This window comes from Pyxicephalus adspersus, chromosome 4 (assembly GCF_032062135.1).
Source record: "Pyxicephalus adspersus chromosome 4, UCB_Pads_2.0, whole genome shotgun sequence".
In the NCBI taxonomy this organism is placed as follows: domain Eukaryota; kingdom Metazoa; phylum Chordata; class Amphibia; order Anura; family Pyxicephalidae; genus Pyxicephalus; species Pyxicephalus adspersus.
The window spans coordinates 131,927,831-131,950,955 of NC_092861.1; the positions used below are offsets into that span (position 1 = coordinate 131,927,831).

General features: G+C 37.3%; 1 protein-coding gene across 3 annotated transcripts in view; it reads left to right on the top strand.

The window, feature by feature from the left end:
* Nucleotides 1–9,158, top strand: part of FERMT1 (FERM domain containing kindlin 1) — a 66,488-nt gene extending 57,330 nt beyond the window's left edge. For all 3 annotated transcript variants that reach the window (XM_072409649.1, XM_072409647.1, XM_072409648.1), the window contains 4 exons: nucleotides 1,079–1,300; nucleotides 2,051–2,175; nucleotides 5,812–5,953; nucleotides 7,135–9,158. In XM_072409649.1, coding sequence (XP_072265750.1) covers nucleotides 1,079–1,300; nucleotides 2,051–2,175; nucleotides 5,812–5,953; nucleotides 7,135–7,308 — 663 coding nt within the window. In that variant the 3' untranslated portion in view covers nucleotides 7,309–9,158. The remainder of the gene's footprint in view (nucleotides 1–1,078; nucleotides 1,301–2,050; nucleotides 2,176–5,811; nucleotides 5,954–7,134) is intronic.
* Nucleotides 9,159–23,125: the final 13,967 nt, after the last annotated feature.

Below are 23,125 nucleotides of genomic sequence, written 5' to 3' on the forward strand. Positions count from 1 at the left end.
ACCTCAGCGGGCCGTAGTTTGAGGACCCCTGGTTTAAACTATCCTTTAAACAATCAGTAGAGATAATAGTTTGTGGACACCTGAATATGACATCTATATGACCTTGTTGGACATCCCTTTCCAAATCGATGGTCATTGACATGGGGTTGTTCCCATTCCTTTTACATCTATAACAATCTCCACTCTTCTGTGAAGGTTTTCTATAATATTTGGAAGTGTGTTTTGTGCATTTAGGTCCATTCAGCCATAAGTATTTGTGAGGTTCTGTACACTATGATAAGCTTTTTTGAGCAGGGTCCTGTCTCCCTCCTGTGTTATTGTTTGTATCTGACTGTCATTTCCAACCTTTCCAAACTCTATTTAATGTACAATGCTGCATAATATATTGGCATTTTAGAAATACAGTTGTTCTTTTATTATTATTATTTAAATTATTATTATATTATGTTAATAATATTAATAATAATAATAACTATTGATGAAGACCTGGATCACAAATTGTAGGGTTGATGCCAAGGCTTTGTGCAGGCCCTTAATGTTCCTCTATACCAAACTCATAAAACAAGGTCCAGTATAATCTTGATGGGGACCTAGATCTCAAATTATAGGGTTGAGGTCAGGACTTTGTGCAGACATTTTGTGTTCCTCCACATCAAACTTGTAATACCCAGTCCAGCATAGTATTGAAGAAGTCCTGGATCATAAACATAGGGTTAAAGCCACAGGTTTGAGCTGAACATTTATGTTCCTCAACGCCAAACTCTTACCATGTCTTTCTGAATTTGTCATTCTGGAAAGGTGGCACAGTCATGCAGGAACCATTTTTCCGCAAACCATTGTGAAGATTGGAAGTATATTTTAGTGTTAACACTAATGTCCAACAGTTTTGGCCATATATCACAAGAGGCTCAGATTTACTGTGTCTACAATACCATTCCCGGGAAATCAATTTACAATACTAAGAACTACGGCTTAAGATTCCGTATTTCACTGGGTCTATAAAACAGTTTTTATGTGGATGGTATATTAAATTGAGTTGATTAACAGACCATAACTGACCAATGTCCTCTTCTATCAGGAAAGCCAATATGCCAAGTGGATGGCAGCTTGCATGCTTGCTGCAAAAGGAAAGACAATGGCAGACAGCTCCTATCGATCTGAGGTACAGAACATCCTCTCATTTCTGAAGATGAAAGACATAAACACTACAGCGCAAGTACCTTCCGATTTTCAAAACGTGGACATTAAACCAGAGTGTTATGTGTCACCAAAATATGTAAAGAAGTACAAAACAAAACAGGTATGTGATGACCTTTTTATAGCTTCATGAATCATTTGCGGAACACCAAAATTTTCTGGCGGACCAGTAGTCTGTAAAACCTCCAATGACACTGGGGCAGTGGTCCTAGTACTGTGATGTCTGTGCTGTGTTTTGTACAGCGCCACTTTGGAGAAATCTATAATACCCATCACTTTATATTTACCTTATAAAAACAAGATTAATTCAAATTTTTTCTTGCTTCTGTTTGAAAAAAAGCTTTAAAAAATCTAAAAATAAAAAAACCTGTGGCAATGCTGCCATCTGGCAAACAAACAAAAACAACAAATCTATTTGGTCCCGGTATACATTTTTCACAAACAGTGGTAAAGCAACTCAAAACTGCTTGCAAGAACCACCAGTCTGAACATTTCCATAGAGGGATGAAACCCCATCAACTTTATTGCTCATTGCCTTCTGTATTCCTGTTACGGGTTTTTTTCTCTTACTTGCTGTTTAGAAATTATAACATATAAAGAAAAATTGCTTTAGAAAGACAATTCTGAAATCCACTATATCCCAGATAAATCCATGACCCCGGGGCTACATGACCTCTTTTGTTATAATGTCAGTTTGCTGTATCTTTATCCAATCTGTAGATTTCATGTTTTACATCTTTGCTTTGCTGAGTCACAATCTAACAAAGGAGCAATCAATGTATTCCTGTTTACTAACAATCTAATGAACTTCCTAAAATATGTTCATTAAAGTCTAATTGTTTCTGTTCCATAGTTGGTGTCTCGTATTCTGGAGGCACAGCAGAATATTTCCCAGATGCCTCTTATAGAAGCCAAGATGAGATTTATTCAGGCATGGCAGTCTTTGCCGGAGTTTGGCTTGGCCTACTACATTGTCAGGTAAACATTTTCCTATTATTATTGATAAATAAGATTGGCTCTGGAATTTGCTGAATGAAACATAACTGTTTATCTACTTAAATTTATTTAAATGAAGACTTATCTCATGTAAAATTATCCCAAATAGTGTAAAAAAAAACATCTTAGCAAAAAGAAGGACAAAAAGATATGAGGACCAACTATTTTCCATTGAGGTGTTGGTCCCTCCGGCACCATTCAAAGACCTCCATATATTGAATATGCAAATTGTGAATTATTGAGGTCTGCTATTTGCATAATCAAACCCCGCAGAGCATCGCTCAGGCTAGGCCCTGGACATTTCATTGTGGGATGTGGAGTGACAGGCCTAGCCCGACTAACGTATACAAAAGGTAAATGAAAAGGTATACAATAAAAAAAGTGAATAAATATAATAAAAAAAATTATGCATATAAAAAGACTATAAAATTTTCCAACGTCCCCCTCCCAAAATCAATACAATACAATATAATAATATACAATAATATATAATAATATACAATTATAATACCATACAATTAAAATTAAAAAAGTTTAAATATTAAAAAAGGATCCTATTTTTCTTGTTTCTAAAAAATGAAGTTGCCATACTAAAGGTTTAGATACTTTTTATCGCAGAAAGTAAATGGAGTGACGCTGTGTTCACTGTGAACATCCAATTACGTGCAAGAAAAATAATAAAATGACTGAAGTTAACACAGCTCCACCTTGCTCGGCTTGCTTAGTAAACAGTCATTTTTCTAAGTGAACAATTAATTTTTAGTAAATCAACCCCATGGGTCCCCATTCCCCGGGCCATCTCACAGGTGGGGCACGAGAGCATGGGGACCAGCGGTGGTCTGTGGCTCTGGCGGGTGCACCCCACAGCGGGGTCAGGAGAAGGACCCTGCTGGGGGGTGCACTGGCAAGAGCCACAGGCCATGTCTCCCATACGGATAGCAGGCTCAGGGCGGTGGGCGGGTTGCGTCTCTGGACAGCCAGCGATGGGAGAGTGGGTGGGCTCTGGCATTATGACATTACTCAGAGATAAGTTTCTTCCCCTTTGAGTGACATAGGACTCCGTACCAAGTCTGTAGGTTTAGTGGTCCACGAGCTCCAAAAGGTTGGGAACTACTGGGCTATACATTTTTAAAAAAATGTGGCCAATTTATTTAAACAAGCTGCCCCACACACCATAATGCATAGAAAATCATGCATGCTGTAGCGCGCAACAATGCACACTAGTAGTTGGAGGACATTAGGCTGCAGTGCACTGGGAGGGTGCCTTTAGAAAGCCATAAGGAATGAATGGGAACACAGCACACCAATGCTTATGATGTGCATTGTAGTAAGGCATTAATTTGTGTATTTATTTTCCAGTAAATAAATCTTTCTTTACCTTTGTATATTGGATTTACTGATACAATTCTATATTTAGGGATTTATTTTGGTATTTAGGTCTCACAGTCATAACCATACCTATTGGTATACTGTTTGGTGGTGCAGGCATTTTCTCTGTGATCATGTCCTGCTCACAGCCTGTGACTTATGTGACCTAAAAAAAGCAGGTGTATCTTTGTAAGAGAAACCACACAGGGTGTAAAAGGAGAACAAAGGCTGAGAGGAAGAGAGGCTGCAAATAATAGAAGTAGGCTGCTACAAAATACAGGGAATGGAGGTGGAAGTCATAAAAGGTGACTCTAAAGTGAGAGGGAAGTTGCTACAAGGATGAAAAAAGTTTGAGAAGAAAGACAAGCAGCCCAAAAAAAAAAAATAGTCTGAATAAAAGGAAAGAGGTTGCTTTTGAAGTTTTGGCTGCATTTATTTTTGTTTCGCATAGTTTTTTTTTTATCCTTATTTGACATGTATTGAAAGCTAAACTCCTGGCAGATATAAAAGACCTTGTACAGTATCACTCCGTCAGTCTGTGATCATTATATAGTTATAAAAAAGACACAAGTCTATTGAGCTCATCCACAAGAAAAAAGATATTTTTTAAAATGGAAGCAGTATAAGCACCTGAATTTGAGTTGTCCCTGCACAGCAGAGCCCAGTTTGGGGGAGGGTAAAGCAGCACAAGTAGCTAATAAAGTGTGTTGCAAAGCCTTGACAGGCCAAAGTGCTATGATATATTTATTTTATGTGTATGTTTAGCTATTTGCTTGGAGTTCAGCTTTAAATGGGTATCCTTTGTGGACTGTAAAGCCTTTGCGCACAGTTCTTTTATTATGAGAAGTCCATACCTTGACATTCTGGGCTGCAGCCCTGAAAATGTTACCCCAAGCCAGGGTTGTACTTCCAGGTGTTCCAGGTGTCCCAAAAACACAAAGATCAAGAACACACAAACTGTGCTTCTTTCCCAATGTATAGCTAAACTTCTTTGGCTCCCAGTAAAAAAATATGTCAAAAGTGCTGCAACTTCTTGATTTAATACCCACCATGTACACAAATGCCTCAATAGGTATACAAAAGAATCATGGAAAGTTTCTTATATTAAAAAAAAAAGTTAAAGATGCTTTCAGGACCAAAAACTATCTATCAATACCTACAGTATCATCCATCAATATCATCCCAGTGACTATGGTTGTGTATATTGATGTTTCTGGCCATGGTATTGTAGGTCCACTTGGAGAAAAAATATGACATGTACTATTGAAGCCTGTCCAGAGTCTATCTGAAAATTTAGAGAATGTCAATCTCACACATTTATTCGGTTCATAAACTCTCTATTGAAATTGGATTTTGGATCTGGTTTATCTCTGCTGAATCCAAACAACACCATGTCAGGCTAAATTTCCATCCCAAGGATCCTCCTTTAGTTATGGCACAGCACCTTGTTTATATACACAACATTATAATAAGTCATTTCTTATTAGGAAGCTCTGTCTGAGGTTTCATTTAGACAAAGCAACACAAAAAATATAAAGCAACTCCTGTGATGTCTTCTTAGTTAATCGGTAGTGATCTAAGAATCCTTTCTCATGTATTACATGTTTATTTTAAAAGAAATCATAATTCTTATAAACATAATAAAGTAAAGGAATACAGATCCAAAACCATTATGAAAAGAGAAACATGCAGTCTGTATATTTTTAACTCTCCTGAAAATGTTGCTCCTGCTTAAATAGGAACAAATATGCAGCTACAGATTTCTGACTTTGTACATGTTTGATTCAATAGGTTTAACAAAACTCAATCATGACTTAACAGACAGGCAAACAGCATTTTATCATTGTAGCCCTTATGTGTCTCTAGGTGCCCACAATCCTTAAGAGCTGGAACACTGACAATAGTATTAGTAACTAAAACAGTATACATATAATACACTCTCTGAATCTGTCTGTTTTTTGTAACCTCCTATTTAATGTACAGCGTTGCATAATATGTTGGCGCTATATAAATCCTGTTTGTTATTATTATTAATATTATTATTGTTATTATTAATAATAATAATAAGAATAATATGATGTCTACTGCATTATGTTTTGTATACTTTGGCATGATTGATCCTTGTTGTATATCAAAGACTTCTGACTGCAATCAAGCATATTGTGCTACTGCATTCATGCATCATTGCTAATCATGAAATGTGTACTGTTTTGTTTTATGACTGTAATGATTTTTTTCTTTTAATAAAAGATTTAGGGATCTCAAGAAAGATGAAGTACTCGGAGTTTCCTACAACAGACTGATCAGAATAGACATGACAACCGGTGACCCCATTTCCACCTTGAGATTTTCCAATATGAAACAATGGAATGTTAACTGGGAAATACAGCAGGTTGGATATTAAATCTACCCTAGGTCACTTTCTTATTCTTTCTGTCATTTTAACCCATTATGTCCTTCTTCATAGAACAGAACAAGGTCTTTGCAGTATTTGATACTTCTACTGTTGCTTTAAACAAACACTAATGATTGTTTTTGTTTCCGGTGTCAATTTTTTTTCCGGTGTGTAGCCAGCTTGCCCTGCTGTAGGTTACAGAACATGCTATAGGACAGTTCATTCATTTATTCACCTAATCAATATCCATTTTGTGCCTGTAACCAAGAACCAAAAAATATTTGGCCTGGCTATGTCCCCTGGAATCTGTCCCTACAATTCTGATTGTGATAGAAAAAGAAGGACTTAACACAGGCGGGCTCGAGAAAGCATGTGCGAGTTTTTTCTCAGAATGAATGTTTACAAATAAATATATATATATATATATATATATATATATATATATACTGGGAATACATACTATCACTGTCAGATGCTTGGTCTTTACTAGCACAATACAAACACAACTGGTCATTGCCAATAATCCTGTGTGATATATGAGTGTAGGTTACTGCATTATAATAGAACCTTATTTGCTATAAGAATTATAATGTGAAGCTGTTATTTTATAAAGATAAAATCTATTTATTGATATATCTAAATTAAATGAGCCTTAAATCAGTAAGCAACAATCTATGATTAGCAGCAGTTCATTGCAAAAGAAATATCAGTAAAAAAGTATGATCTAGTTCCCCTGAATGAATTGTTTGCAACTAAAACAAGAAAATGGGATTTATGACTGTGTATGAGGGCATGTAGAAATCATTTTAATTAAGAGATTACCATTACTTTCAATGAAGGCTTGTGGCTTAAGAGTTTTCTCAAGCTACGTAACTATGTGTATCAGAAGCCTCTGAAGGAAGCATTTACAATATTTCCTTACTCAAAGGCGGCATACCAGTTATGGGACTGTGAATCTGTTCCTGTTTGCAAGTAATGTCACTTTCCTAAAATTATTTAAAATATCAGCCTTCATTAGAGGCTTCTAAAAGCAGATGTTGAATTTATTGATGGGAACGTAAGATCATTCTGTATTCTCAATACAGAATATATTACACCATACCAATATATATATATATATATATATATATATATATATATTTATATTTATACATTTACGTTGTTGTTTTGTTTTTCAGGTTGCCATTGACTTTGATCCTAACATATCAATAGCTTTTACGTGCCAAAGTGCAAGCTGCAAAGTGGTCCATGAGTACATAGGAGGGTACATCTTCCTCTCAACTCGCTCCAAAGACCAGAATGAAACATTGGATGAAGAACTTTTCCATAAACTTACCGGAGGCCAGGAATAAAAGCAGATTTAAAACAAAGGAGCTTTAATGTTTTTAAACAATAAAGCTAAGTCGATTTCCTGTGGATCTAATAGCTGCAAATACAGACTCTGTAATAGCTGAAAATATTTATTCAGATAGACCTTGTACTAACAGCCTCCACTCTTGGTTTATTGTAAAATATAATCTAGGCCACAATATGATCTGGAGTTTGTATTCTCCTAGTGTTTACTAGTAAAGATATTCAAACCATGGGTGGCATGGTGCCTCAGTACAAGAGCTTTTTCCTTTCAGCAGTTGGTTTCCAGGTTATAATCTCAGCCATGACACTATCTGGAGTTTGTATTTCCTCCCTGTGTTGCCAATAGGCACATTCAAACCATGGGTAGAATGGTGGCTCAATGGCTACAACTCTTACCTTGAAGCACTGAAATCCCAGGTGAAAACCTTGGCCATGATGATAAAATGTGTGAGTTCTTGTATTTTCTAATATACGTATTCAAACTGATGGTGGCATAGTGGCTCAATGGCTAGAACTCTGGCTTTTCAGCACTGGCATCCCAGGGTATATTTTTGGTCTGGACACTATTTCAAGTTCATATTTTCTCCTTGTGTTTGCCAATAGATTTATTCAAACAACAGGTGGCATTGTGGCTTAGTCTTTAATTGGAGCACTGGTTTACAGGTTATAATCTTGTCTATGATACTATCTAGAGCTTGTATGTTTTCCTTGTATGCAAAAGACACATTCAAACTATTAGCAGCATAGTGGCCCAATGGCTCTTGCCTTACAGCATTAGAATTCCAGGTTATAATCATGGTCACAATGATATCTGGAATTTCTTTGTTCTCCTTCAGTTTGCCAATTGACACATTCAACCCATGGGTGGCATGGTGGCTGAATGGCTTGCCGTGCAGCATTGGCATCCCAGGTTAGAATATCGGCCGGGGCACTACCTGGAGTCTGTATGTTCCCAATGTTTTTTTGTTAATAGACACGTTCAAATAATGGGAGGCATGGTGGCTCAATGGCTAGAATTGTTGGCTTGCAACACACCCAGGTTATAATCCTGGCCAGGACACTATCTGGAGTTTGTATGGTCTCTTAGTGTTTGCATTGGGTTTTCTTCCACATACCAAAAACATACTAGGAGGTTTGTACCTGATAAAGCCATCAGCCCTGGAAGTTTTGATGGTGCACTAAACAGTACATATGTTTTCATTAATTGATTACACTGTATTAAATGTAGTGGAGGGTAGGTTCGAATTTTTGTTAGGTTTTATTGCTGCCCTGACTCCTACTTTTATTTGACTTGCTGACTAATGTTACTAGAACAAAAACTGATGGAATATCCAACATTGGTGATCGGAAAATCATCTGATCACAAATGAGGACACCTGTGCTATAATTAGAAATCACATGCATTTAGGGAAACAATAGTTATTAGATCATATATTAGCATATGTTCAAGATCCTAGTATACTACTAAGTATAGTTAGTTTACACCAAGCCAAAGTCAAATCTCAGCCAATCAGAAAACACCTTTGATTGTTCTTTTATGAACAAATGAATGTTGAAATCTGATTAAGGTAGATCACTGCACATTGTTGTTTGTATTTCATTGTTGAAGTCTGTACTGCTTCCTCTTCTGTATATAGTCATTATAGGATGTACCAGCTGTGGGAAAACACATATTGGTTCCAAAGAAAAGTATGTGTGTTGTTCTATTATACATAACTGCACTTCATCGAGAAGTGAAAGGCAAATTTAGGTGAAAATACAAAAACTGGGAGCAAAGTCAAATGTTGTATAAAGAAAAATGTAATGTATATGTACTTAAAATTCTGTAATAAAATATTAAAACATTGACTATCAGTGAAATGACTAAATTACTTTAGAAACAATATTGTTAAATGCGACCCAAACAATAAAGCCCTGCCTAATTGCAAATTTTTCAAGTGAAACTTTGTTCACACACATCAGATGATTGTCCTCTTAGATAAATAGTTGTGTTCATCTTGGGCGAAAATTTAGCTTGTGTACAGCAGCCTCCCTAACATTGTCCATCTGCAGACAGATGAATGGCTGGACAGGAATGACTACTGTGCTTTCCTACTGTCTAGAGCAGCAATCACCAACCAGTGGTCCGCAAGAAAATTTTGGTGGTCCGCGGCTCTGGCCGGTGCACCCCCAAGTGGGGTCAGAAGAAGGACCCTGCTGGCAGGCACAGAGCCGCAGACCATGTACCCCGTACAAGTCCCAGGTTCAGGGAAGTGGGCGGGCTGTGTCCCTGAACATAACCCCCCCACTCTCCCATCCCAGGCTTAAGGTGCGTACACACTTCCAATTTTTATCGTTCCAATCGAACGACGAACGATCGATTGGGCAAAAAATCGTTCGTAAAAAAGTAACCAACAACGCCGACGAACGAGGAAACTCGTTGGAAACGAACGACCGAACCGGCGGATCAGATTGGACGACGATCGTTGAACATCGTTCGTGTGTACGGTCGTTCGTTGATCGTCCATGTTCAGAGCATGAGTGATGAACGAACGTCCGTTCACTTTCCTGTCGTGCACATAGTTCCTCTATCGCTTAAACGATCGTATCTATTGTGTGTACAATATCTACGAACGATCGTGTCGTTACCTCTATGTGCAGGATCGGTGCTATACGATCGTTCGTATATATCGTGCAAGAACGTTCGTCGTTCGTTTTCCGACGATAATAATTGGAAGTGTGTACGTAGCTTTAGATCAGCAATGGGAGAGTGGGCGGGTTTTTTCACGATGACGTCACTATGGGGGAGGTTTCTACCCCTTTGATTGACACCTGGCTCCCTGCGCCGTCAGGAGCCGGTAATTTTAGTGGTCCGCTGGGCCAAAAAGGTTGTCGACCACTGGTCTAGAGCACAGCAGGGTGCTGCTTGCTCATCCTTCCCTCTACATAAAACAAAACTGTGTGGACAGGCTCATCCATTCTTCGGTAGCTCGAAAAGATCACTAATAATTATTTCTAGTAACAGAAATCTGACGTATTATTATTATTATTATTATTATTAATAATAATAATAATAATAATAAACAGGATTTATAAAGTGCGGACATATATATATATATTATTACGCAGCGCTGTATGGGGCTTCAAGCTTTGTGACTCTGTTGTGATCACTTTTAGTAGACTGATCCATTGGGCCTGATTTATTAAAGCTCCAAGATTGGAGAAGATAGACTATCATGAGAGAACTTGAGTGATCCAGCAAACCTGGAATAAATCTGGTCCAGGATTGAAAACACTTGCCAACTAATTAAATTATTTTATGAAATCCATTCCAGCCTATTGTGTGCACGTGCTGGCAAATATTTGCATTCATATGAACCATTATATACAGTTTAGCAATGTAAATCCTTTCAGCAGATATTGGATGATACAAATGTTCAGTTATATTCACTCTCAGATATCAGGTATCATTTGGATTGGGTGTATTTGCCCACCTAGAATACATGGGGCCAGCTTCATCCAAATATCTGCTGTGCATAGGATTGTAGAAAGGTAATTACAAGGACTGAATACAATTATTCAGGCAGAGAACATTTAAATTTGTGAAATGAATACATGACTTGACCTAGCTACAAGACACTGATTAAATAAACTGTACAATCTCAAATCTCACAAGAGAATTACTCAGGAATCGATTAACTTTATTGCTTTAACAATGAATTATAAATCAAGCTGGCACCCCATAAGGAATACCATCTGTCTCCCCTAATCTAATATAAATTCTAGCATCATCAAATTTCAACTTGTTTTAGCCCAAACTGATGATTTTGTTGTACGTCTTGGTGCACCTAGCTCTGCAACCTGAGCAGGAATTTTAGGCTGGAGACACCAAGACCTGGTACCGGTTTCCCCGCATGTGTTTCATGTCAGGCTCTGCTTATCTCCTCTGTCAGTCAGGAATCCTTGGCTCATCCTTAACATTCCACAGATTTGGCTTCCTTTTAATGTACAGGCCACAGGGTATCAATTCATAATGACAGAGCAACAGCCAAACACCTTGCAGACAAACAGGAGTCAAGGTTTTATATGGCCTGGAAAGACCCTAAAAATGTTTTACAGGTTTATATTTCGGATGTTACATTGTTTAGTAATATCAGAAATCTTTTTTCTACTACTAGATTGTAAGCTCTTAGGGGCAGGGTCCTCTCCTCCTGTATCACTGTCTGTGTTTGTCTGTTATTTGCAACCCCTATTTAATGTACAGGGCTGCGTAATATGTTGGCGCTATATAAATCCTGTTTATTAATAATAATATTAATAATACTGTAACCACTGAAGTAGTCACCAGTAATAAAAAAAATCATTATGATAAGAAAGCCGAAGTGACAACAGGAGGACATGCATGTGCGATGACAGAGAGTTGTCATCACCCATAATGGAAAGTATCTAATCAAAAATCTTCATGGTAGGATCACTAGAGATTACTTTAATAATATAGATTTATTCCAAATCTGTAGATTGTTACAGATTTAAGAGAAATTAAAACAGTTAATAAAAATACATTACCAAGTTTAATGTATATGAGATTTTAATAATTCGGTTTAGATTTACTTTAGGGTGAAAATTTAAATATTTACCCCATTGGGTATCGCCATTTTTTGGAATAACTCTAGGTATGGAAAAAATTCCCAAAATTGTTTTAGCCTTAAAGGTTACCGCTTGTGGTCACCATGCATATTTAGAAACTCTTATTTAGTTATGCACCTTCTGACAATCATGGAGTGCATTGTATTTTGTGAGTGGCTTGTGGCTGGATAAAGAGAGAAGGATGTATACAAACAACAGAGGTTCATTACTGAAAGAAGACCCACCACTCTTATTGTTATTGCTGGGGATGTGGGGGACGTGGGGATGTTTCTAAGTACGCACAATGATGGGTACATTGAGTGGAACCACAAAAGGTAACTTTTTATGCTAACACTATTTTGGGCTTTTCACTTCCTTAACAGAAGTTTGTTCTTTAAAGTTTTTTTATTTTACATTTTTGGTTAGCGTATTGAAAAGTAAGAATATCTGTTACATTTTATTGCAGTGTTTCTTAACCAGGGTTCCTCCAAAGGTTGCAGGGGATTCCCTGAGCAATGAGCAGTTTGTATCCCTTGGTCAGTTTAATGCCTACCAATGATCTTTTTAGCACATAATATACTGTGAGCTGTGGATATAATACATATAGGAGGGGTTCCCTGCAGACCTAAAAGATATTTCAAGTGTTCCTCCATGTTAAAAAGGTTGAGAAACATTGTTTTATTCTATGTTCATACACTGAACAGAAAGTGTGAAAAGTTCTCGCCAAAGTTAGGGAATCCCCTCGTAGCTTTTTGTTCCCAGAACTGGTGTCTCCATTAGAAGACTTCCCACCCAATTCATGAATCTTGTGATATCTACAATTTTGGATTTCCCCCAACTCAGTAAAAAAATAGCCTGCTAGCTGTTTTACTATCTGCAAAGTTTTTGGAATTTTAAGAAATGAGTAGGAACTATGAAATATGCCAAGTTGCTGAGGACGAGCCAACCAAACCATTGCCAATCAGCTGTTTCTGAATAGCTCTATTACATTTAAAGTTATTTGTATTATACGTTTTTCAGTGCAACATAATGCTAGGGTTGTGCTTTTTCATAACAATGCCAGTCAGTTCCAAGTCTTACATAGAGCTGCTTGGAATATGCAGATGATGACCCCAACGGCTCAGTATTATTTATGCAAGTGTGTCCCACTTTCTACATGAAAATGGAAAAATCCTTCACTTACCAAAAGTGGGAATATTAACCTTGGTCAAATATTCAAAGCCTTCAAAGCCAAGCAGGCCATATTAGCCTTTCATATTAGAAGGCCCAGTGTGCTTTTCCAATGGTCATGAGCTATCATATCATATTTAATACGTCAGAAACAATATTTTTGAGTGATGATCTGCATATGCTGTTGATTGCACCTGACGTCCATCCCTATTTTTTTTGGCAGCAAAAGTGATTTACTTAATGTAGCTCTTTCTTTAAGTCATAACTATCTTGTTCAGCTGCCACTCCTGTCTCACCATGTGTCTTACTAAGTATTAATCATCTCCATAGATAATGCTGTGATGTAGATATGGGTAATTGGGAACACATATGAGATCATGTAAAATATGATAAATTTGTGTCCTAGGAGGCAACTGAAGCATAACCGCTCCTCATGCCATTCATAATATTTATTTTTTTAGATGTAGCAGTGTTTTATGTTCTGTTTCTACTACCTCAAAAATGAATTCACACCATATTAATACATTCATGTGTCAAGCATATATGAGGCAAAAAACCCAATAATAAGGTAGTGGTTGGTAGATCTGAAAAAGATTGTTTAGTCATTGGTTCTATAGCTAAAAATCAAAAGCTTAAATTATAAAACCATTGTATAAACCAATTTTTCAATGTAGCATTCAATGTTTTTAACTGCCTTTACCAGATCTCTTGGTCGCCCTGCAGAACAGCTGTAGTCCTTCTCTGGACATTATCTCATAAGTGGAATTTTGCAGCAATATTCATGAACATGCTGAATTCTAAGGCTTCATAAAGTATTTTTTTTACATTCCATGAGTGCGCTTTTTTGGGGTTAAGGGCTGGTTAATCGAGAGACTGAGGTGATATCAACCTGCAGGAACCACTACCATGCAGAGGGGCTGTCTGACAATAACGTACCAATTTATACTTTTACCAATTAGGATCCCCATCAAGTTTAAGAGAATGAAACAGTCAAGGTCACATAATGGCACTTTTTCTCCAAGCCTTTGCATTCATGAACTAGGATAAAATTTAATTCATTATTCCTCATTTTTTTCATTGCTATACTTCTCTATATGTTAGCTTTGGGACAAGCCTTTTCTAATTGCCAAAATTTGCTTAGCAATGTATATGACGTATTACCAATCTAAAGTAATTTTGAAGGCTGTACATTTGACTTTTAAACTCTGTCATTACCTTTTGGCTTGTGATCATTCTTCCAGGATGCAGTTTGTCTTGTTGTCTTTATTCTTCAAGCTGCAACTTACATGATTCTTTTTTTAATTATAATTCACCAATACACCTGCACTTTTTACCCTCTTTGAAACTTGGATTGTTAGTTGCTTTGTGTTGGTATGGAAATCATATATCTATGTCCTACTTTTTAGATTGTAAAATGTTCTGGGTAGTGTTCTCTCCCCCTTCCATGTCATTGTTTATATTTGTCTTTTATTTGAAACCCCTATTTAATGTACAGCACTGCTAATATGTTGGCATTCTATATAAATCCTGTTTATTATTAATAATAATAATAATAATAATATTTGGCACTCCACTCTCTGATCGAACATCAGCCTAAAATCGAATCATTGTAGACATCTTTGTATTGGTTATTTACTGCAGAAAATAAATTCCTCTTTATTGTAGTGTTTTAGTTTTTTTTTCCATCATTGCATATGAAGTATTCTTGATGAGAAGAGAAACAAAACATTGCTCTCCTGCTGATATGATCTATCCCTAAGGTTTACTACTGATGAATTATAGTTCTGGTACCGGCCATCCCTGAAATATGTGTAAAGAAGTAGTGTAAGCTCTGATAAAGAACAAAACAAGCTATAAATCTTTCTAAGCCTTTTCTCACATCTCTCTACTATCTCACTTTAAAAGAGTTCCCAGAGGATATAAATAGAAATATAAAAATTGATAACATTTGTCTGTGTGTGACCTCTGATATCACATTTTCCAGCATCACTGAGCTCCTTACTTCTTGAAGGGATTAATCCCTTTCACCCTCACTGTGTTCGAAGAAAGCACTTGCAACAAGCTTTGTGTTTCTGGTAATCATCTTCAGGGTTATCTAGGATCCAGCTCCAAGGATAAAGGCGGTTTAAACAAGGCCATGTTTTCATGGATATTTTTGTTTTATAGAGTTTGTTCTCTGGGAGTTATTCTACTTTCATTCTCTGATGTGAATCATTATGAACTTCCATGATCAGAACCTTCATCAGCTTTTTCTAGCACTCGGTTTAACGTGGTTGCCTAAAAATTATGTGGAGTTAGCATTGGTTTTGGAGTGCTGATAATATTTCTTACTGGATGGATTTCACAATTGAATTGCAGTTCTGAGCACTCCAGCATCTTTGAAAGAACTTTAAGGACCCTGTCCCGAAGAGCTTACGATCTAGTAGGTGGGGGAATTAACACACAATAGGATGGGAGATATGTAGTGGTGGGAAGTAGTGATGGTTTCAAAAGACAGAGGAAGATGGGTAGGCAATTTTGAAAAGATGGGTTTTGAGTGTTCTTTTAAATGAGCAGAAAGTAGGAGCAAGCTGAATAGGATGAGGAAGACCATTCCAGAGAGTTGGGGCAGCTCAAGAGAAGTCTTGTATCCGTGCGTGTGATGAGGTTATGAGTGAGGAAGTCAGTTGTAGGTCATCCAAGGAGCAGAAAGAGCGGCTGGGGGAGTATTTTTTTACCAGGTCGGAAATGTAGGTGGGACAAGAACGGTGGAGGGATTTGATGGCAAAGCACAGGAGCTTGCATTTGATTCTAAGGTGAAATGGAAGCCAATGAAGAGAGCTACAAAGAGATGCAGCGGAAGAGGAGTGGTGGGAAGGATGGATGAGTCTGGCTGCAGCATTCATAATAGATTGTAGAGGAGAGAGTCGGGTTAGTGGAATACCAGAGAGGAGGAGGTTACAGTAGTCCAGATTAAAGATGATAAGAGCATGTACAAGGAGTTTGGTGGTCTCTGGGGACAGGTACAGAGCCATGGGGACCCAGACTTAAATCTATCAAGATCTGAAAAAGCAAAAAAAATCAACCATAAACCCTGCAGCCCTTTGACATGAGCAAAAGGTAGGGAACGTGTACACCATTTACAACCACGCCAGCAGTGTTCGGGGCAAACTCAAACATGGTTCCTATTCTCAAATTACAAATATCCAGTGTAAAAAAATAAAAACTTCAATTCAATCATATACATACAGTAGTAACCCCTATACTGCTAATACTGATTGGTCCAGGTGAAAAAAAAATATATACTGTATATATTGGAACAGAATGAAATATATGGTGCAAAATTTGTAGGGTATTTGACATCATCTATCCCAATATCTCCTGGAAAGGGGATAAATGGACCTGGATAAGGCTGCCAGTTTGTGTTGCTGCAAGAATGCAGCTTTTTATTTTGGATCCAGGCCTTGAGTGTCATGGAAGGACTGGGTTCGTCAGGCACTCCTCTCTTTTTTCAGACCATAGATTATGAATGGCTTTGGTGCACCTGGCCATGAATAAAAAGGCACCAACCTTTGTGTCAGGTGGAAAGTGGTAGCCTGAAGCCAGGTGGTGAGGCACTGTGCAGCCTATGGGCTGGGAGAGCCGAGGAGGTCACCTAAAGTCTAGGTCGGTGGGACCAATACCCTGATGAGTGTTGCAGTCTGAGTTCAGGCTATAATGCTGGTGGGAGAAGGACTAGGCAGCCCATGTTATGAGACTACAGACTTTTAAACAGCAACACGTGTTACCTGTGAGTACCAGGCTCAATCCTGGAGTAGCCACTGGAAGGCAGGACTTGGCTGCAGCAAAACTGATCCAGCAGGCTATAAAACCCCACAACCCATGAACCCACCAAAACAAAACAAACTCTCCTCAAACCTCATTTAAATAACCACACAATGTTTTGGTAAAATGGCTCGTAGGCCTTACAGGTTGTTGGTCCTCGAAGGCACCCAATTACACTGGTGGTCTGCTTCACCATAATAAAAGTTATATGTAATTGCTCCCAGCCGCAAAACCTCCCCAGCTCAGGAACTATATTTACTTACCTCTTAACCCACCACCAAAATAAACAAATTCACAAAACAATGGGGACTCCGCACCAACGATGGGCCCCCAAACCACCACCACATTTAACCAAAATACCAGCAACCCCCGAGGACCTCAACCACCCAACCCATCAACCCAAACAAAACCAAAACTCCAACCCCACCCAAACATAAATAAAAACGAGGGGTGGGAGGGAAAAATGTTTCTCCTCACCCTTTCCTAAGCTACTGACCTCCCACGTCCTGTGTCTGAGCTTTTATCCACTTGCCTCCTCCTTCACTTCCGCCCCCCTTTACGTCACCTCCCCCTAACTTCCACGACAAAATTAACCCTTAGCTAGCCTTCTCCCCAGCTTTCCCAGTCATGCAGACCCTCTTTTATGCTCCTTTCACTCGCTTGCTCCAGACCTGACTTTATGTACTTACCTGTGGGGCTGTTGGAAGCCATTTTTTTGTTGTTTTGCTGAACTAAGCCATTTTATGTATTGTCATGCTGAATAGAAGATACTAATCTGTGCCTGATTTTGAATAACCAAACTTTTCTGAAGCACTATTTGCGATGAGCTGATCCCCCTAATATCACAATATATAGCTACTGAGCTCTATAAATGGCATTTTTATCTGCAAAACAGATTGGGTAGTAAAATGTGTAAAACGTTCCACCTTCAGGCTGATAATGCAAATTTATGTATGTATTTTTTAACATTCATCTAAAATTGACAATTATCTTAAATGATTACTTTTTTTTCCTTAACTAAACAAAACTTTCCTATGTTCCTAAGTTTATGGGGATAATAAATATGATTGACTAGCTGCTTTCCATTCTCAGGTATTACTAAAATACTTAATCCTTTAGACATTTTTCTATCTGTTACATGCTAACTCATTTGGTGGTCCTAAATCTTCATAACCCAAATGTCAATTAGTCTTACACTGAATATAAATATGCACCAAGCTGAGGTTGATACATAAGCCTTACGTGTGTTGAAAGAATTGTCTCAATGCAAAATATAAATGATTTGATATATACAGTATTTAGCTGTTGAGTTAAGGAGAAATCAGTAACGTAATGGGAAAAGTGATGGATATATATCCCATCATGAAAATACCATGCCGTATTACTGTGACAACCTAGTGAGCCATAGGATTAGCGAAAGATGAATAACGCACAGTGCAGGCAGCCAGAACAAGAAAAAAATCATATTTTAAACATTTTTAATGATGCCATTAAGGGCTAATTTAATACAAACATGCCTTACCTCAAGCAACATATGGCAAAATTATGAATAGGTAAAGATTACTTTAAGTTAAAACTTCTTGTCAAAATGATCAGGTGATCCAGAGATATATCTTTCACTTTCCAGTAAGTAAAACTTATCCTACTTTCAGCTCTTAAACCCAGTGGCAGACATAATTACTTGTGAGAGTTGGGAATGGAAGACATGGAAAAAGATCATGTAACTGCAATGATCAATCAAGAACAAAAGTATTTACTGTATTTTACTGCTGCAATTTATCAATTTATTTATCTGGTAACATTATGTGTTAATTGAATTAGCAAAGTGGTGATAATACATTTACATGAACTTTAAATAAGAGTTCATAAAACAGAACTGTGCCATACAATGTAGAGCGTAAACAAAAAAAGCCACCAGGAGCCAATACTACGACCTGGTGACTTTTTGTTTTTTGAGAAAACCTGCTTTAACATAATCATAAAATCTATAATATTCCAGTGTATTAGTGAATAATCTCATATATATCATATAATCTATGCCAAAACCACCAGCTGAAATGTCTCATGCATAAATATATGTGTAATAGGCATTTTTTGTATGAATCATGTTGTAGATCTGATTCTTGACGAAGCAGACAAGGTTCCATGAAACGCATAGATTCACTTACAATCTGGGACTGAGAATCTTTTAAAGAATTGCATATTTAAGGAATTGATGCATTTTTTAAGGGTATTTTAAATATTTAGTAAAATGTTTGATTTTACTGTTTATTAAAAAAAAACATAGTATGTCTTGATTCAGATGTACTGAAAGTCCCATTTGTGTCTTAGATTTTGTTTAGTTTTTGGAGATGTGGCATTGATGATTTAACACCATCTAGGCACATTATAATGAGAAATGTCAAACCAAACCTAAAACGTTCTTTTTTCTTGGTTAAATTGGGGGAAAGATGGAATCTCTATCTGGTTTTACTGCTATCTGTGATTTTATTTAATTTTACATTCTAGGGACACCTGTTTACCAGACAGGAACTGTCTGCAACAGGGAAACAGACCACAACAAAAAACTAACAGTAGTACTAATATTTCCTGATTTAACTTCAGAAAACTATTTTTACTTTGTTTGTGGTTCTGTTATAGAGTACCATGTCCTGTCCAGTGGACAGCCTTTTTTCCTAGACAGGTAGTGAGGGAATCTCTCGAAGCCCTGAGAATGGAGCCTCCGACTGCAGTAAAACCTGACAGAAGTCAAGTCCAGCCATTCTTAACCAGAGGTTGGTAGGAGTTCCTAGATTTGTGGATGACTCACCTCCCATTTGATGATGCCTACATAGTTCCGGGGTCAACGCTATTTAGTAAAGCCAGCTGCATGACTCTAATGATGTTTTATGTGTCCATGTATTCTATCCACCACTGTGATTGGGCTTTCGTTCCACTAGATACCAAGTTTAAAGGTTTTTACACATTGACCTCACCCCAAACTAATTTAATAGGGCTTCCCCAAGACCTAACAATTATTTCAAGGGTTCCTCAAGGTTTTGGTCCCCCCAAAGTTTTGGTTGTACATTTAACTGCACTTTTGTTTAGCTCCATTTTATATTGGATGATGGTAAAACATCCCAAAATGGCTTTGATCCAATTCTCTCAAACTCTTTCATTGGATGGAATGTATCATGAATTGCTGCATCCATAGGCACAAATCAGCCAGCATAAGAAAAAGTCAACGTTCCAGACCATGTGCACCATGATGAAATGACAACCCCACCTTGACTTTGTCATAATCACAGTGTTTCTCACCAGCGTTCAACCTGAGGTTCCTCCAGAGGTTGCTAGGAGTTCCTTGAACAATGAGCAGTTTGTGCCTCTCAGTTCAGTTTAATAGATACCAGTTGTCTTTTTGGGGTGAGATTCTGGCCCATAATGTAGGAGGAATTCCTCCCACTAACCACCATGCTAATATAATGTGAGCTGTGGATATAGTTTTTATAAAAAGGGTTCCCCAAGACCTGAAAGTCATTTCAAGGAGTTCCCCAATGTAAAAAAGGTCAAAAAGGACTGCTCTACAAAATAGTTAGCCTTCTCTTATTTAATAGAACCTGTTTTATTGAAAATATGTGTTCTGCCATTGTTTATCCCCTTCTATAAATAGTAGCTGGGTGGCTCACATGGTAAACCATTGAGTTTCAATTGTTTCTATTTCCCTGGAAATGCCTGTAATAGATGACCTGCAGTTTTGAGGTCACCTATTTGTTTAGAGTCAAGGAAAGCTTGATAGCCGGGCAATTACTTTTTGGAAACAAATAAAAACAAGAACAATAGCAGTCCATTTACTTCTCTTAAGCCGCATACCCACGTACAAATATAGTCGTTGGAAAGGATCTTTCACAATCCTTTCCAACGACTAAGGACCGTACGATGCATGAACGAGTGCTGTACATACAGCACCATTCCGCTCTATGGGGAGCGTAGAGGGGATCATTCGTAGTCCATCGTCCGTGGATCCCCTAGCACGGTCGTTCGGACAATGAACGATGGGCACAGTACACACGCCAGATTCTCGTCCAATATCGGCCCTGAACCAATTATCGGGCGAGAACCATTGGATGTGTGTACCTAGCTTTACGAGACAGCTCTACTTTATCATTTATTTGCAATAACAGAATTTACTTTGTTTTAGTGGCCAGCCCATGTCAAAGTGTGCACTTGTAGCAGAAACTTCTAGCTGCTCCGACATGATGGCCCAAAATACCACAAAGGGGTTAAACAGAGTTACTAAACAATAAAAGAAAGCAAAAACTATTCCAATCATCATCTTGTCTTTTTTAAGTCTTGCCAGATTGGTAAACATACCCTTTGTTCAGCTTTTCTTCCTGCTACAGAGGATATTTGCAGGTTCCTAAATAAGCAAGTGTGCATTAGTCAAGTGTTCTTTGTCATCTCACAAAGTTCTTATCATGGAGCTAATATAGATAAAGAGGAATGGTACAATGAACTGCACTTTAGCACCTGCTTTTTAAAGGCCACAATATCTCTAAACTCCCCCAGGGTGAGCCTGTGCTTTGTCAGTGGCCAGGGACATTCACCAGAAGACCCCAAAATGATGTTCACATGAAATCCTTTATTATAAGGAAAGAAACTAACATAGCCTAAAAAGCAGTGGACAACCCATAGAATAAATAACCACAATTTTCATAGTGACATATTTGACATTAGATTAAAAAAAAAAACATTTGATGGTTGTTCTTAAGAACTGTTCTCTGCACTACTTTTTTTTTTACATATGAACTACCGGTATATGATTTCTGGTGTTTTATTAATTTTGCACAGTTGTACAGGCTAATCAAATGGACTGAAATTAATTTATCTAAACTTTACTGCAACCTGTAAGCTTTTTACAGTTTCTTCCCCAACCTGCCAGTCCCCTAGTTCCTCCACCTCATTGCTTGAATTTTAGTTCTTTCAGGATACCTCTATCCTGGTAATCTTTTTGGATACCCAAAGCTGCTTGCATGCAAATGTAGCTTTCCTAGAAATGTCTACTTCTCCAGATGGTATTTTAAAATGTCTATAACTCCTTTCAAATCCACCGCTTTCATCAGGTCTTAGGACTGTTAAAAGAAATACTGAGACAAGGTGCCACCCCTATTTTTTATATGTATTTATTTTATATATATTTTTTTTTTTAAAAAAGGTAGAAAAAAAAACACATTTTTGCTTTATATAAAAGGTTTATCTACCCTATTATAGAATGTAAACATCGTGGTGATAGGTCCACTTTAAGCATCCAGACATAGTGATGACAGTGCTGGGTCTAAATTAAAATATGCTATGAAAGCAGAAGGTTTTGTTTAAAATGATAAAAGCTTCTAATTTTTATTGATTTTTTTATTAATTAGTTTTATTTCGCTTTTTAAGTTTTGTTTCCTTAATATTTTGATTTCTCAGTGCCATCCTTTATACTATTCTTTGCCTTATTTGGCCAGCCATTCAGGCTTAGTCATTATTGGGTTAGGACCTGGGTCCAGCCACTCTTTTGCGATGGATTGAACATTTCGAGGTCCAGTGAGTGCTGGGGTGATTTTAGGGTAGGTGGTTTGGGCCTGCAAAGTAAAAAAAAAGCATATTTTGTGGCTACAAGGGCTGTGTTATATGTGTGCTCTGTGTACAGCACGTAGGTTTTATTCTGCCATGTCCTTATTATGTTCCTCAACAGTTAGTAAAACATCGCCATAGTCAATTGAATCTATCTATTAATTTGTCTATCTACTGTATTTATTTTTCCTGTTTACATATTAATAGCCACCCAAAAAAGTTTGGAAAAGCCAATCTATAGCTATCTTCTTTTCTGTCTTTTCTTTTTCCTTATTTAAATGTCTATCCATCTAATATTTGTATTTTTCTGTATACTGTGTAGGTAAATATTAAATGTTTTTTATTTTTATATTAATATATTAAAGTGTTAGTATTTTATGTATAGAATTGTATTGTGGTACCAGCAAATTAGACTTCAGCTATCAGAGTTTAAGTACATTTTGTAGGTTTAATAAATTAAACATTTTTGTACATGATTAAATGAAAAGATCAATCTTTTAATAAAGAACAGGTAGCTACCAAAATAATAGAGCCATTTAAAGGATTGCTAGGATCATGTGATGGTTCTGGAGACTTCTGAAAATAATATGTAATTAATCTGCAGACAGTTGCACTGTCCAGTGTACATGGTGATTAAGGGGAACA